Genomic DNA, 16,975 nt, shown 5'->3' with positions numbered 1-16,975 from the left:
CACAAAGTAAGTGCTGAGGGGTCTGTCTGGCTGCCTCCCTCTTGGTCTGTCAGCCTTGTTGTTTTCCAGAGATATTACTTCTTATCTATTTTTCCCTTGTTCTGGAGCATATTCTTTCAGCTAGATGTAATGTGATATTTTTGTTGTGTTGAAAAAAGTTTTATGTCCTCTCTTTTTAATGTACAAGGTGGGTGAGGGAAATCCCCCCCACCTCTGTCAGTGGGGGAGATTATTGAGACGATAGTGGGGAGTCCTTGCCTCCTCTCCCTTCTCTCGGCAGCAGCACCAAGACCTTGAGCAATTCCTTTCACTCCTTTGGGCCCTGGGGTCTCTATCTATAAAGGTAAGGGGACTATGAGGCCCTAGTCTAACTAATTGTTTCTCTGAGAAGATGCTGAAAGTCAGATTCCTCGCTAAATTATACCTGCCATGAAGGGACACGTCTGTTTGGCCTACCATCACACCCCCCGCACCTCCAGGGTGCCTGGCCCATAGAAGATGCTCAGCAAATGAGTGACTGAAATCTTGACAAGGAAGGTGGTTCATATTCACCGGGAGTTGTTGTCACAGCACCCCTGACTTTATGGGCCCTTCTTCTGTAACTCTGAACTTAAACTCAATATTTCTAATTGTAGAAAATGTTCATCAATGCATATGTCAACTTTTTAAGCATTTCTTTTAAAATTTAGGAATTCAGACTTCATGAATTTCTTAGGAGTTCATGACCCTTTCTCAATTTCGGTTTCTGGCCGTGTGGTATAGTCCTAGGTCTCTGTCATCATATAGTAAGTCACCTGTGCGGAGGTAAATACTCTGTTTTTGAAAGCACAGTGTATAATTACACAACGTCATAGCACCGTCTGTAAGGTGCTGTGCCATTTTCTTTATTTCTCAAGGCAGCATCACACACCTCATTTCCGAAGGAGAGAAGACTAAAACCAAGGAGCATTCTTTGGGCTTCTGCATTCCCACTTTAAACATACATCACTGTCTTTGACTCAGACATGCCCGAGTCAGGCTCCTTCACACACCCTCTGGCCCAGCAGGCACTTCGGAGAGCTGAGCCTTCTTTCCCACCTCTCACAGGGTCCCTAATGGCTTTCCTACCAGTGATCTGTGAAACTTTCAATTCTCATTCCTGCTGTGCTCCATTCCCTTCTTTCTCATTTAAATGGTTCTTCCTGGGGAAGAAATATTTATAACTAACATTGTGCCTAGCCCTGTAGGCTAGATGTGGTTAAGAATTAATTGGAAATACAATCCATTTAGTCACCTACTGTCTTAGTCCAAGACTGGACTAAAGTTGCTATAACAAAATGGCTTAGGTGGGGTGGCTTATAAAAAACAAATTTATTTCTCATAGTTGTAGAGGCTGGAAGTCTAAGATCAGGGTGCAGACATGGCCAAGTGAGAGCTCTCTTCTAGGTCTCAGACTCTAGCTGGCGTCCCCCCGTGGCTCTGCCCTCATTTCCTCGTTGCCTTCCCAGGTTCCCTCACCTTCTGATACCATCAGTCGGGCATTAGGACTTCAGCGGGTGGGTGTGGGGGGACACAAACACTCAGAATGTAGCTCTCATCAGCTATTTCTTGAATTGCTCCTTATGTAGAGAACGTAAGATTCCAGGTCTAAGACAGTTTGGGGGTCACAGGAGTTACATAATTTAGAGCTGAAATGGTGAGGTACACGCTAAGAGTACTGTGGAGATTTAAAGAAATCAAGGCATCAGAATTTCGATCCTCATATCACTGTCCCTGAAGCCATAATAAAGTTTTTCTTTTCAGGCAGCTTTGGTGTTAGTCTCATCAGCAGAACTGGTATTTTTTCTAATATTATGAAAACGTCAAGGCATTTCTAAAACCTGAAATGAGAAAATTGAATAATACCATAATTGTTTACTTTCTAAACTTAAGTAAAACAGTAATTATAAGTTATTTTGTTTAGATAAAGTAAGAAAAGTAGACTTTTCGAGGACAGGGAACCTTTGTTTACACTGAGACATAATCCCCTTTACTTACTATTTTGCCAAAACTTTCATGGCAGAAGATTGGTAAGCAAAGAGGCAGAGACAAAGGGGCAGGCAGCTCTGAGAACCACCGGAATCTCCTCTGCATCAGGGAAGCGGTTTTCCGTGTCAAGTTGTCTGACTCTCCCTTCTCGTTTACTAACATTTTAACAACAACAGGCTTAGCCATTTTCTGTGTCTGAATGTCTGAAAACATTTGATAACAATTGAGACTTGGCTGCTGTGATGTCACCATCAAAAAATCATGAGAGAGGCTCTAATGACTTCTAAATATAATCTGCCAGTTCTGAACTTAATTTCATGTATTCAGGAATAGCAGTTGGCATTATGTAGGAAAGAATTATGAAAACCTATCCTTTCCAGTCAGGCACTGGCAGGACTTTGCTGTATAAACTTGTCATCTGTGATAGACTCATCGATCTCATTTGTTCCCTTCTGAGACCAGAATTCAGGGTTGGAGGGGTTACTGGAAAACCTGCCGACCCGAAGATTGTTCAGTCTTACCAGACCGAAAAGGGATGGTTGTTTAGCCCTAAGTCTACCCAGTTTAATCACTGAGAATTAACCAATCTCCTGGAAATATTTTAGGAGTAAACATTGAGTCAAACAAAATTTTAGCGGGTTACCGGGGCACTGACTGTGGTTGCTATTTAATGAGACCTTTGATACACTGGACAGTGACTGGCACAAAAGCTTAACTCATTCTCCCCCGCCGCCCCCAAAATAGCTGGACAAAGTAGCAATTCTAATCTAGAACCAGAAGAAAACAGCCCTGTTAGTGCAGCATCTTTACAGATTGCCCTGCTTTGGGTAAAATGCCCCTTCTAAAATGAGTTAGCTCCTAGGTAAGGCAGAAAAGGCAAACCTGGTTTGGTTTGGCCATCGTACGTAAGTCACCTTGATCTGAAAAACTCTTGTTCCTGTGCCCTTTCAGAAGCACGTATGGAATATGCAGTTGGCTCCCAAACATAAGGCAGCAGCTCCGCATGCTATTCCATCAATGTAGGAAAAGCGATTGGCACCATCCATGAAAAGATTGGTTATAAAAACCTGCCCTTCCTGGTTGGTCACCAAGAAAGGCAGACATGAACACAAAGGTTTCTAGGGCATTCCCTGTATATATGTAGCTTTTCCTAGTTTGTGGCTTAGTTCTTTGTTGTATTCTTTGGCTTTTAAACTTTTTGAAATGCCCCTAAGGTAGAGTGTCTCTTCCTTAGACCTGATACTTAGAGTTGCTTGAGAAAGGTCTTTTAAAAAGTCATGTGTTCAGTTTGTAAATATGCCTCTATAATATTAAATGTATTTGCCAGAGGAATTTCAAGCTTTTGATAAGCAAATGTGTAATGTCTCCCAATATATTTTTGGCTGTTTATTCCTTTGGGGATACAAAATTCTTCATGCCTGCAATTCTTGTTTTTTTATGACACTGCATTGGGGGGGGAGACCATTACCTGCAGGATTTTTAAGGATTTCAGAACCTCTGGGAAGCAGACTAATGCCAAAGAAATTTGGGGAAAAGACTTGGCTGATGAAAGTGTCAGATGATGGATGGTTTCTGAGTTTACAGAGCATTTCATTGGTTTGAGGTAGAAGGCTCTGTATTTAAGTGTTTGACTTTCTCTGGCTTGTGGCCTGACACGAGTTCCCAGAACAATGAGCCCGTTCCAGGGTTTGCAGAAGGAAGCATTGTGCTCCCTGTTAATCGGCCATCCTCGCTGTGTTCCTCCCTCGCCCCTCTTCTCATTTCAGTGGTGCTTCATGCCCCACCGCCAACCAAGATCAAGCGGGAGCTGCACAGCCCCTCCTCCGAGCTGTCATCCTGTAGCCACGAGCAGGCCCTCGGTGCTAACTATGGAGAAAAGTGCCTCTACAACTATTGGTAAGTGGAGCTGGAAAAGGCTGACCAGAAAGTAGCCTTCAAGCTATTTCAAATATTACTCAGCAAGTCACCCAAGGCAGCACACTGCATGTTTCCCAGCAATGTAGTCCTCTAGGCATAGGCTGGTTCAGATGGGGTCTCTGTGCTGAGTGTGAAGGCCAAAACTGTTAAACCACGCTGGGGGGTGGGGGGACTGAGTTGATGGGGTACTGAGCCCCCCTACGGGAAAAAACCTTGAGTATTGGGATATTTGATCTGTGGCTTCGAGGGAGGGAATATGTACTGCTTCATGTCTATCATATGTTAATGTGAACTTTAAGCACCAAAGAAGTAATCTTCGAATCAGAATATATGAAAAAGCCCTGATGCTTGTGCCCTTTACTTAAGAATATCCAGGCCCCAGGAATGAAGCTTTAATTTTAAATCACTCTTTGCTCTAGAAGTTAAACATAGATCTGCCTGAAAGGGGGGAGGAGAAGAGTTGTTAATTCAAGCGATGTTACAGCAGAAATTTCTCTTGAACAAAGATTCTGACTAATTTCTGGGAACCCTGGAATACTTGGGAGAGGGGCTAGAAAACTGCCAACGCGTAAATTCTCCCCCGTCCATCCACCTCTACGCACACATACGTGGAGAACTCTGTTGGAAGTGGGGAGGAAGCAAACCGGAAGCAGAGGCTAAAATTATCTTTGAGAAGAATCACTAGAAGTGTTAAATAAGTCCCTGTGACGCAGTGTGTTTGTCACTTTTCAGAGGTACAAATATTCCCTCAGGGCTGCCAGCAATTTAACTATGTTAATGCTGTCATTTCCTGGCAACGAGGTCTGCTACATTCTGCTGGACTTGGTGACCAAGCTAATGGCTTCATTGCAGCTTAATGGTTCCTTCTCTTTTTCTGTTTACAGTGCCTATGATAGGAAGCCTCCCTCTGGGTTCAAGCCATTAACCCCTCCTACCACCCCCCTGTCACCCACCCATCAGAATTCCCTATTTCCCCCACCTCAGGCAACTCTGCCCACCTCCGTGCACCCTGCTGCAGCTGGCCCAGTGCAAGGTGTGGGCCCCGCCCCCACCCCTCATTCGCTTCCAGACCCCGGACCACAGCCGCAAACCTTTGCGGTCCCCCGGCCACCACATCAGTCCCTGCAGATGCCAAAGATGATGCCTGAAAACCAGTATCCTTCGGAACAGAGGTGGGTGCTGATCTGGGCTTCCTTTGCCCCTCCCCATTTCCTCATGGGCAGAGGGGAAGCAGTTAGTCATATTTACCAGGTAACTGTAAAGTTCTCATTCCACGGAGGCATCTTGTGAGATAAGACTAATAGTAATGTGGATATGATCTATTTATATACATCACCCTGTTCTTGAGGTACTTCAAATGGTTTGTAGACATTATGACATCCTTATCACGTAGGAATGGGGAGATGATTGGTACTGTGACCCCATTACACAGCTAGGGAGAGAGCGACTTTCCCAGAATGCAGTCTGTTGACCCTCACTCGGAGAGATTTCCTGACTCCTCACTGGATGCTGGAATTGAACCTTGGTTCATGCCACCCATAAATACTATATTAACACTTTACTTACATATTAGGGAAGATTGCTGAATTATAAGGAGGTACTATTACTGATCTGATTTTAACAGATTTTAGCAGTTGGAGATTATCTAAGGACCTTATTTATTTATTTATAACTGTGTACTTTTGAGAGAGAAATCTCCTGGTTTCACTCCAGGTAGTTCTACATTTCTAATAAGGAAATTAAAGCACCAGGACTGACTGGTCCAGAGTCATTTATTCATCAAACGAGCTAATGTGTGAAGGGAACCTACTCTGCCAACACCAAACTTGGGTCCCATTCTTCTAAGCCTGTCATCTGCTGTGTTCTAGTGGATGCTTGTGGCCTTCCATTACATAGGGTGTTTGGGGGCTTTTTTTATTTCAAGTCTCTCTGGGATAAGAACATAATGTAGGCTCATAGCTGTCAGTTATGTTGCCAAGAGCAGCAAGATGGTGGCCATTGCATTTCCTTTCTATTTTTCTTGCTCTGCATTGGTTGGGTGTGAGGGCAAGAGGCAAGAGAGGATGTTTGCATACACTTTCCCCAGGCCTGGTCCAACCCAAATGCCTCCCAGTATTTACTGAGAGGTCACTTTCTTTATTTCTAGATGAAATGCAGAAAAACATTAGCACTCTTAATCTGGTTCTAATCCCCTTACCCCCTTGCTGTGAATGTTGCCATAAAGAACCACATAATTAGGCTGGTTAGTGTTGATTCCCTAGAGAGGCTACATGCCACTAACACCAATGATACATAGGACCCAAGGGGTGAGCGTCTACTGGGGGCTGGCTCACTAGTGGGCCTCTATTTGACAGAGAGCTCATCCAAAGGATGCAGCCACCACTGAGTTTTTGCCCATTATTACCTTGTTAACAGCCTTGCACTTTTTCAGGAGAATTCAGAAATTTGGATTTTCATGTAAAAATTCCAGGTTGCTGTTTTTAAAGTTGGCAAGTAATTCAAATTAAAAACAACAGTGACACTTTGCAGACTAAACAAAACCTCTCTGTGGGCAAAATTACCCTGCAGGCCTGCCAGCTTGTAAACTCGGGCCTGGATGCCATTTTTATTCCAATAGTTTTTTGATTTTGTGTTTTTAAACAGCATCCTCCTGATTTTCTGCAGGGATTATTAATTGACGGGGAGGGGTGGAATGGGGCATATATTCAGCATTTCAGATACTTAGTAAACTTTGTGTTGGTTATACCATGTAGAAAGGAAAATTACTTTATGTTAAGTCTCTTTTATTTTTACAGTCATACACTGTTTAACCACAGATACGGTCTGAGAAATTTGTTGTTAGGCGATTTTGTCATTGTGCTAACATCTCGAGTGCACTTGCTTACACGAACCTAGATGCTGTAGCCTGCTGTGCACCAAGGCAGTGTGGTGTGTAGCTTATTGCTCCTGTACTACAAACCTGAACTGCATATTATTCTACCAAATACTGTGGGCAATGGTAACAAGATGGCATTTGTGTATATGAACATCTAAACTTCGACAAGGTGCAGTAAAAATAAGGTATATAAGATAAAAAATGGTGTATCTGTCTGGGCACTTACCCTGAGTAGCCCTTGCAGAGTTGGGAGTTGCTGTGAGGGGGGTGGTCAGTGAGTGTGTGGTGGGTGAAGGCGAAGACCTGGGACACTGCTGCACACTACACACTATACTGTAGACTTGAGAAATGCTCTGCACTTAGGCTGCACTAAACTTATAAAACAGCGTGAAATTAAATCAAGCACAGGAGCAACGATGCAATCAAGAGGCACAGTAAACATGGGATGTATGAAGCTGCTGCTGGTGCTAACATGGCATCTGTTCACAACAAACTTGGCTTTTTTTATAAGTGGAAAGAGTGTACTCTAAAATAAGGGCAAAAAAGTATAGTAAATACATAAACCAGGAACAGTTGTTTATTTTCAAATGTTCTACAATGTACGTAATTGCATGTGCTGTACTGTTATCCGACTTGCAGCACAGTTTGTTGGCACCAGCATCACCACAACATGTGAATAATATGTTGCACTGTCACGTGACAATGGCCACACCATCACTAGATGATAGAAATTTTTTAGCTTCATTTTAATCTTGCATAATCACCATCTTTTGTGTGGTCACTACATTATTGATGGAAACTATTATGCGTCTGATGACTGTATTTCCCCCTCAATCCCTGTTTCTTAGATGATTATGTCAGTGGTTAACTGAACTGGGAAGAAATACCCTAATTCTCTGCTGGAGGTTATTTGCCCTGAGGCGGGCCTGGCAGACAGGGATCCTAACTCTCCACAGTAAAGTAGGTTTGTCTCCAGGATACACAGCCTTCCCCCAAAAGGAAGAAGTTTGATCCCAGAGATTTATGAGTTTCTGCCCTCAGGTATCCAAGGAGAAAGAGGCAGGAACCAAAAAGTAGGTATTTCTTTTTGGAGGTGATTCTTCCCTGAAACTTGTCTGTCCATCTTGGACATTCTTCCTCTCACCCTCTGCCATTACAATGATGGCCAAGTCTAACATAAAAAGACTTCACACACACTGGGATGGTACAGAGATCCTTGAGAGACTTGGGGAGAAGGCTGAAGTCCTGAATGGATAAATAAAAACAACACGGAGCGATTCGGTTTATACATTAGAGCACTGTAGCCTCACAAGTTAAGAGTGTACAGGAGTTCTCACGGGACTTACTAAAAATGCAGATTTCTTGCTGCACCCCAGAGATGGATTTGGTGGGTCTGGAACAAGGACTGGATATATTATTGTCACACTTTGAGAAATCATGATCCAGCCGTTTCTTTCAACCCCATCCCTACTCCAGCCCACATACTTTTTTTTTTTTAAGTAAAAAGTACTCTGAATTCTACTCTTATTGCCTTTGTCTATTACTAATGAGATAATGTGATCTCTGTGTGGTGCACAATACATTTTTAAAAAAGCAACATGAGTTTGCTTATAGATATTGGATAGCTCACAGAAAATGCGACAAACTGAAAACCCTGGTATGATTTTGTGAAAGTAATAGTAATTACAGCCATGTGTGATAACAAGCTTAATAATCCCTTGCTTAGTAACCTTTATGCCTGCCCGAAAGCAGGGTAGATTACTCCTGTTAGTAACTGTAGTTTGTTCTTTACTAATTTTTTGTTTAAATTAGAGGGGATATTACTTGAAAAACTAACCTCCTCGACAAAAATATATAGTATTTTGTGGGATAGAAGGAAATACAGTCTCTTTTCAGCCTTTTAACAGCTCTGTAAACAAGACAGTGAAAAAAACCCATTTTATAGTTAAGAAAATCAGGCCTAGAGCAGCTAAAGGACTTCCTAAAATGTCACGTAGCCAAAAGAAGGGTCCTATATTTTGAAACCAAAACATTAACTTAGGCCGTCCATATGTTTTGGTTATGACTGGGGGGAGGGCGTAGCTAACATTCACTTATGTCTACTGAGTAAGTGACCTTGAGAAATCGTTGAACTTTATCCATTTCTTTACCTCTTAAACTACCAGGGTGTTAGCCATCTCTCAAAGCATAGAATCCTACTAAGTTCCTTCATCGCTTAACTAAACCTGCGCTGCACCACATCTGTTTTGTTCTGCTCACGGTGTGCCTTGCCGCTTCAGTTGAGGAGGGTAAACCCTTTGAGGTTTAAAAATCATGATTTAGGCCCCCTTTCTTAGACCACATTTAGCCCAGTGGTCTTCATCATGTGTATTGACAAAGTGATAGTAGTTTGCCAAGATTATACTTTGAACAACTTAAATATAATCTAGTCAAAAGTACATTCTTAATGTTTTATACAATCTTAGCATATAATTCTTCACAACTCAAAATTTATTTTTAGAAGATAAATACTTGTTTACAAGCATGATTTATATTCACGATTTCCTCTCAAGGAAGGGGAAAAAAAAACATGTAATTTGGCATGTTGGGACATGTTCCATTTATCCTTAAAGACCACAGCTGCTTCTTGAAGAGGAGTGCTTTCCATCCAGCCATCCCAGTCTCACAGGCTTTTCATCGTGCTGTGCGTGTTTGTGTGGGCTCATTGGTGGAGCTCAGAAAATATTCTTACATTATGCCCCTTGTACTGGCCAGATGTGTTTTTGCCTCCTACTGTACCCTTTCTCATTACATCTTGGGTCTCCACAAGTCGACTGAAGAGGGTGCACTAAGAAATTTATCATCTAAGATTTTTGGAATATACTGCTTTCTGCTCACTTGGTATCGAGAAGCAAAAATTCAAGAAAAGACAAAATTTTTAAAAATACTGTTGCAGGTGGAAAAATCCTCTGCTTCTTGGTATACCCTGAGGGCATTAGTATTGTAATAGGCTGTCCTGCCAAAATTGATAGTCAGCATATGGTGCTCCAGAGTCAGCTAGAAAGAATCAGGCATCTTCTGAAGGGGCGAATGGCCTAACCTACTTATGTTCTCCCTCATTGATTACGATCAAAGCTTCGAAGCTTAAAAGGGTGAGCTTGTCTTCTGAAATTGTGATTTAGTAGATCATTCTCTAAAGATACTAGATAGATTAAGAGAGTTAATAAATTCAAGTTTTTCTCTTGTTTCTACTTCCTCCCTTAAAGTCCATCCCTTATAAATTGCTGTTCATTTTTTATTTTGTAGCTTTTAGAGAGGAAAGAACTTGACTGTGAGTCACATTTGCATCCTGGTCTGGGATGAAGTGAATGTGTCTGATGCATCTTTTCTCCATGCACTCTTGTTAATAGCGCGTACTAGGTATGGCAGCACAAACTCACTTTGGGATCTGAAACTGAGTTTCACAGATGCTTAATGGAACCTTCTTTAACAGACTCAATAATGTACTTCCAATGGTTGGAGTGAGGGTGTTTTTAGTTCTGAATCTTAAGAAAGCCTGTTTTTAGTATTTTACCATGTTTACTGTAGGGTTTTTTTGTTACCTTTTATTTAAGATAAAAGAAATTTACTTATATCCCTGGTTTACTGAGAGTTTTTAATATAATGGATATTGAATTTTACCGAATACCTTTTCTCCCTCTGTTGAGACAATCAAAGGAATTTCCTCCTTTAATTTCTTACTGTGGAGAGTTCATTGATTTATACAGAAGCAGCCTTGTATTCTTGTGATAAACCTAACTTACCCGTTATGTATTCTCTTTTGCACATTGTTGGACTTGGTTTTCCCATATGTATTTAGGACTTCTGCATCACGTAATTGAGAATAACGTATACTTTTTCTTGCATTGTCCTTGTTGGGTCTTAGCATTGAGATGATACTCCTCAAATGGGTAGAGGGTGTCCTCCTTTTTATATATTCTGGAATAGTTCATGTGAAATTGGCATTCGTTATGCCTTGAATTTTGGGGAGAATTTATCACTAAAACAATTTAGGCCTCATATTATCTTTATGGGAAGATGTTTACTGATTCAGTGTCTTTACCATTTACTGTCTTGTTCTGAGATTTCTATTTAGTCAAGTGAATTTAATAAATTATTTTTTCTAGGAATTTTTCCATTTTGTGAGTTTTTAAATTATCTGGCCTGAAGTTGTTTATAATGTTTTTCTCAAAAAAAATCCTCAATAGCATCTGTAGTGATCCCCTTTTCATGTTTGATAATGAGCTAGACCTTTTTTTCTCTCTTAGTCTTGGCAGACAATGTCATTCGTCTTTACGATAAATTAACTTTGGCTCATCCTTTCTATTAGATGTTTTCTATTTCATTGATTTTTGCCTTACTAAAACATCTTAGTTTTATTTTCTTTCAGTTTATTTCATTTTTCTTTTTCTAACTTATTTGGTTGGATGATTAGCTCATTAATTTACAGCTTTTTTCTTTATAATATGCATATAAACATATGACCAAATAAAACTTCTCCTAAGGCTGGGTGACCATCCATTTCGTTTTTCCCAATTCACTTATGGTTCACGTCTTGTCTGGGTGTAATTGCTAATAGCCGCCCCTTTTATTCCCAAAAGTATCCTGGTTGAGACAGTCAGTTATTTCTCCCTGCCCAAATCCTGCTTAAGCTGTACCCTACACGTTCTGATTTGTGGTATTCTAAAAATTCAGTTCCAGCTGTTTTGTGTTATTTCTTTCAGTCTTGAAATTCTTTAAAAATATATTTCTTAATTTCCAAACATATGAGAGTTTTCTAGTTGCCAGGACTATATGATTTTTATTTGGATGTCATCAAGAGAGTATTTAAAAACAATTATAGAAATAACTGTAGGAATGGCCAAGTCTAGTGGCTCTGGACTTGGACAGACAGACCTGGGATTGAATGCCAGCTCTGCTATTTCCTATCTGTATGACCTCAGCAGGGAGTTAACTTCTCTGAGTGTTGGTTCCTTTGTCTTCCGGCTGAAAATGGAGAACAGTGGATACCATGTAGTATCATTGGGTAGATTAAATGAAATCATATTGGCACAAAGTAGTGATTAAATGTTAATTTCTATGACATTTTGCTTTTCCAAAATCACTTTTATATTTCATAAAGGAAACTATACTTAAGGAAACGTCTTAAAATGATGTGGATACCACAGTTCTGGAAATTGTAATTTTTGAAAATGTAAAAAGCACTCTTTATTCCTAATCATTTTTCTTTATCATCAAACTTATTAATGTTTACACATAAAACTAATAGTTTCACTACTTTATACTGAAACTATTTTATACCTTCCTTCTTCCATATTGGATCTTGAGAAATCAGACAAGCTTCTAAGCCTTTACAGTGTTGTCACTGAGTGTTTTATCACCGCTTAGCTGGGCCACTGTGAGTCTAAGCAGAGCTGACAGGCCTCACAGAGCCCTGAGAGCTGTTTCAGAGCTCTTTGGTGTGCTTTTAGGGGCAGTATTTGGGTTTTGTTTTGCAATGGTGTCTGGCTCTTGGTATATGGCAGGAAAAATAAACATTAATGTGAAGTTGGGTAGCACATTGCCACCCAGAATATAAATCAGCATTCTCAAGCCCTGGCCGGGTGGCTCAGTTGACTGAAGTATAGTCCCGTACATCGGAAGGTTGTGGGTTTGATCCCCTGTCAGGGTGCCTAGCAATCGATGGTTCTTCCTCATGTCGATGTTTCTCTTTCTTCCTCCCCACCCACTTACCCAGCCCCACCCTCTTTCTTTTTCTCTCAAATCAATAAATATGTCCTCAGATGAGGATTTAATATATATATGTAAACAATCATAAATCTTTTTTTCTGAAAAAGGAAACTAGATATTGGGTAGGCAACTAGTGAGCTCCATGTTTTGTGTGTGTGATAATATTCTCTTCCAAATCCTTAAGAAATTTCCTTATATTTGCTTAACTTCTGAATTTGGCTCGTTGTGGGCTGGGGGGGGAGGTGTATAGTTGATGGTGATATTTGAAAGTAATCAAAAACCTAGCAAGAGTGCTGGGCCCTGTTTCATGAATTATCTTATATAATCTTTACAACAGACTTCTGGGCAGGTGTCCTGGTTGTCATTTTAGTGAGGAGGAAACTGAGGCTCAGAGCAGTTACATAACTCACCCAAGGTCACACAGCTAGTAAGTGCTAAAGATTGGATTTCAGCCTATGATGTTCTGACTTCACAGCCAGAGCCTCTTACCTAGCTATGCTGCGTCTCTATTTTCTGTCTTCTCTTACCCTTAGCGGAAACATGAAGTACTTAGTGTCGGTGTCTTAGCTGATCTCACGTATCATCTCTCAGCTGGCCTGCGAACCGTCACTGCTTCACCTGGCACCCACAGCCACTGTGTAGCCTTCATGGAATCCACCCTTTTCTCCTTTCTTCCTCCAAGCATTGTGTTTACTGTGTGTGTTGGCAGCAGAAACAGAAAAGGAAATGCAGAAAAAGCATCTAACGGTTTTCATAACGTAAACCAAATGTTGGTAGCGTGGGTGAGCTCTTGGGAGGAAAGGCGCTATATAAATCTGACAAATAAATAAATAACTGGTTCTTTAAATAAACTGGCACTGAAAAAGCCTTAATCTGTAACGTATTGAATTTAGGCTCCCTCAGTAGTCAGAAGTCTCCTTTTGCTCATCAACTGTGAGCTCACTGTGGCCCCGAGTTCTGTTGGGAAATGAGTGCCAGGTGGGGGTTGGAGGGCGTGAGGGAGGGGGAAGAGGTTTGTTAGGGACCAGGCTGCTCTTCCACTGAAAAATGATTGTCTGCCTCAGTAAACAACAGGCATCTTTGTCATAACTGTATTGTGTATACAACACATTCTTAGACACTTCAAAAGGACTGCGGGCAGGGCAAGGGAGTTCAAATGAAGGTCAGTGAGTAAAGTTCATAGAATGTATTTTGAGGAGAAGAACTGAATTGCTTTACTAATCTCTGCAAATAAAAGCCATTATCAGCAGCAAGCTTTGAGAGAATCTTTCTTCCCGATATGTTGGTTTTGTGACCTACCCTCAAGATCCTCTTCACCACTTCTACTCCCTCAAAACAAACCAAAACAGAACAGTCCCAATTATAGAATCTGTCTGTGGCTCTCAGGCCCCTAAGTTTCAGGAATCCTCAAAGTTACACTGGGAGGAGGGGAGGAGGGTGCTGGCCGGTGCCCATAATGAAGTGCCTTTTCCTGAAGGGGCTGTACCAGGACAGCTCTAGAGTTTCATTCTGGAAGATGAGAAGATGAGCACTGAGCGGAAGCGGAGCGATAGGGCCTGCCAGCTGCAGGGGCTCTGGTTACAGAACTGATGCTCTGCGCCATCTCCAGCCATCAAAGGGAGTGATGTGTGGAGGTCACCTTTGAAGGTGCTAAGATGGTGGCAGAGGAGAAAGCTAGAGAACAGGGCCCTTATGACTGGTCACTCCTGCTAGTGTAAGCTTTGGGTACTCGATAAAAATAAGGCCTTCAGCATATCTTCATCTTTCTTCTTGGCCCACTGCTTCAAAATTTTCTTCAAAAATTCAGGTCTTCTGCGTGCTGCTGGTGCCTCTATTTTAAATGTCAATTCTAACCCTGAGTTTCAGTTTTACACTTCTTCAAAGACTATACAAGTTTTTCCTTAAATAACAGCAACCTAGAAAATCTCATTCCTATGAATGAGGTTCCACTGTAATGCATCCAGTACCTCGGCTTGAGGCTCTGAACCCAGTCAGCCTTACATAGTTTTTAAAACTTATTTAATACATTGGTCAGGTAGATTCTGATGCTTTTAGTGTCTGTACCCTGATCTAAACGGTGCTTTATCTGCACCCAATCTCTGCAGTTTAAGATTTTAAACCTCGACATCCTGAAATCTGTTGGCCACCTGTTGCCACAGATTGATTCAAATCAAGCTATTAATAGGATTCAAGCTAAAAGTAGAGTAAGACCTTACTATTATAGGATTATGTTATTGATTTTAAAATCTTACTGAAATTAGTTCTAAAATCCTTTACTTTTTTTCCCAAAACCTTGGCTTGTATTTTCTACCTCAGGGCATATATTTACAAATGCTTTTCTTTATACACACAGATTAGTGCCTTATGCATGTTTCATGAACTGAAGCCTCACACTGAGGGTTACCCTGACTAACTCCTGCACCCCCTCTCCTGACGTCTGCCCCAGTCCGTCAGTGATTACAGCTGTGTCAGAAACCTTCTGTAGACGTGATTTTATTTCATCATTGCAGCAGCATTTGTATGGATAATACATCCCATGTTACAGATGAGGAAACTGAAACCAAGACAGTTTGCCCTCCATCTCCTTCCCAGTACGTGGCTTCCCTCAGGACCTCAGGCTGTCCCGTCACCACACTGCCTTCCCAACAGGGCAGGGGCAGGGGCACTCATCTGGATTTCTCTGACTGCTGAAAGATGTTAATGGTACTCATTAAGTAACAGTAACAAAAGGCTTTTATTATTCTGTCTTATTATAGAACAGTGCATGTTTATTAAACTGTTGATGAGCAAAAAAAGAAAATCACTGAAAATCATCACCACCCATTTAAGTGAAATCTCTCCAGGATTTTATATAACACCATAAATATTGTTTTTTATTTTTGTGAACGTTTGATGTTTTGCATTCTTGCACAGCCTGCCTTAATATATCAAAAATACCTTTGCAGGTCCTTACAGATTTGTATATGGCATCATATCTGATGATTCAACGAAATGGCTATATTACCACATTCTTAGCCAGTTCCCTTGTTACACATTTGCACTGGTGACCATCTTTGTAGTTTTATCTAATCATAGCTATGACTTCAGTGTTTTTTTATGTGCCAGACACAGATTTATTAAGTGCCTGCTTATCCTCTTTCCTCATGATTACTAATGAAGTTGAACTTTTTGTTCATTTCTGACTGTCCGTGTTCCTTTTTTAGTGATTTTCTCAATTTATGTACGTTAACCATTTTTTCTATTGGGATGTCACCTTTTGTTGATTTTTTAAAGCCCTTTATGTCAACAATAATATTAACATTGCTGTAAGAGACTTTTTTCCCAATTAGTTTAATTTGGGGGTTTGTTTCTGGTATTTTCTGTTATACATACATCTTTCCCCATTTGTTGTTTCTCTGTTAGTTTCATTTCTGTTGTGTTTTTTTTTATGTATAGAAATTTATAGAATGAGGTATGTCTATATTTGTCTTGATGATTTCTGCTGTTGGTGTGATATATAAGAAGGGTTTTTTCTCCAAGGTTATATGTTTTCATATATATCACTTTACTGTCATGATTTCATATTAAGTCTTTATACCATATGAAATTTCTTTAAGTGTGTTATGTAAAAGAGCAGTTCAACCTTTCCCCCCACTGATTTGAAATGCCTACCTTAACAAATAGTGAATTTCAGAATATATTTGACAGTTTTTGACTTTCCATTCAATTCTTTTGGCATGCCTATCTTTCACTTCTTGTATTCCTGTTTTAATTATTGTGGCTTTATAATATTTGTCAGTATCAAATATATTATTGTTTCTTTTAAAAAATTGTTTAATCTTTCAAATGAAGTTTAAGGTCATTTTGTCAAGTTGTTTGGGAAGGCATTGCTTTTATAAAATAATACATTGAATCAACAGCTTCAAAGTCCTAAATATTTTCTTAAATTAGACTTCTCTATTATTCCTCAGAAAACAGGTTTCAGTTTTTATAACTGAATGGCATACACATTTACTAATTATTCCTAGGGACTCTTTATTTTTGATTGTTATAGATGAGATTTTTTAAAACTCCATTTTCTAACTGGTTAATTTGTACTCTTTGGTCTTTACAATTTTTATCTACAAGTGAGAGAATGAATGCAATAGTGAACAAACATATATCTCTATGTTAGGGCCATTTGCAAGTAATTGCTTTTATATGTTCGGATATATAATGCTGACCCAATACACAGACAGATGGTGTATGAAACAAATGTGCATGGAAAATAAGAGGCTACCATGTCATTGCTCTGTTTTTTTGCCTGTCTCTGACTCAAGAGGTTTGAAATGTGTGATATAATTTTGGAAAGTGGATAGAATATTCAGAAATAAGTATTTAAAAAAAAATAAGTATTAACAAGTACTTTGCAAATAATTTCATTAATCTGAACATCTAATCCTTAATGCT

The 16,975-nt window shown here is 40.2% G+C and overlaps 1 protein-coding gene across 1 annotated transcript in view; it reads left to right on the top strand.

The window, feature by feature from the left end:
- The window catches only part of ETV5 (ETS variant transcription factor 5), a 55,715-nt gene that overhangs the window by 21,651 nt on the left and 17,089 nt on the right, over positions 1–16,975 (top strand). The window contains exons 6-7 of the mRNA XM_045851715.1: positions 3,774–3,903; positions 4,809–5,096. Of these exons, the coding sequence (XP_045707671.1) occupies positions 3,774–3,903; positions 4,809–5,096 (418 nt within the window). The remainder of the gene's footprint in view (positions 1–3,773; positions 3,904–4,808; positions 5,097–16,975) is intronic.

Source organism: Phyllostomus hastatus, unplaced genomic scaffold, assembly GCF_019186645.2.
Source record: "Phyllostomus hastatus isolate PE091 unplaced genomic scaffold, TTU_PhHast_1.1 phas_contig_86, whole genome shotgun sequence".
NCBI lineage: Eukaryota > Metazoa > Chordata > Mammalia > Chiroptera > Phyllostomidae > Phyllostomus > Phyllostomus hastatus.
The sequence above is the reverse complement of the archived record's forward strand: the minus strand, read 5'-3'. Positions and strand labels throughout refer to the sequence as shown.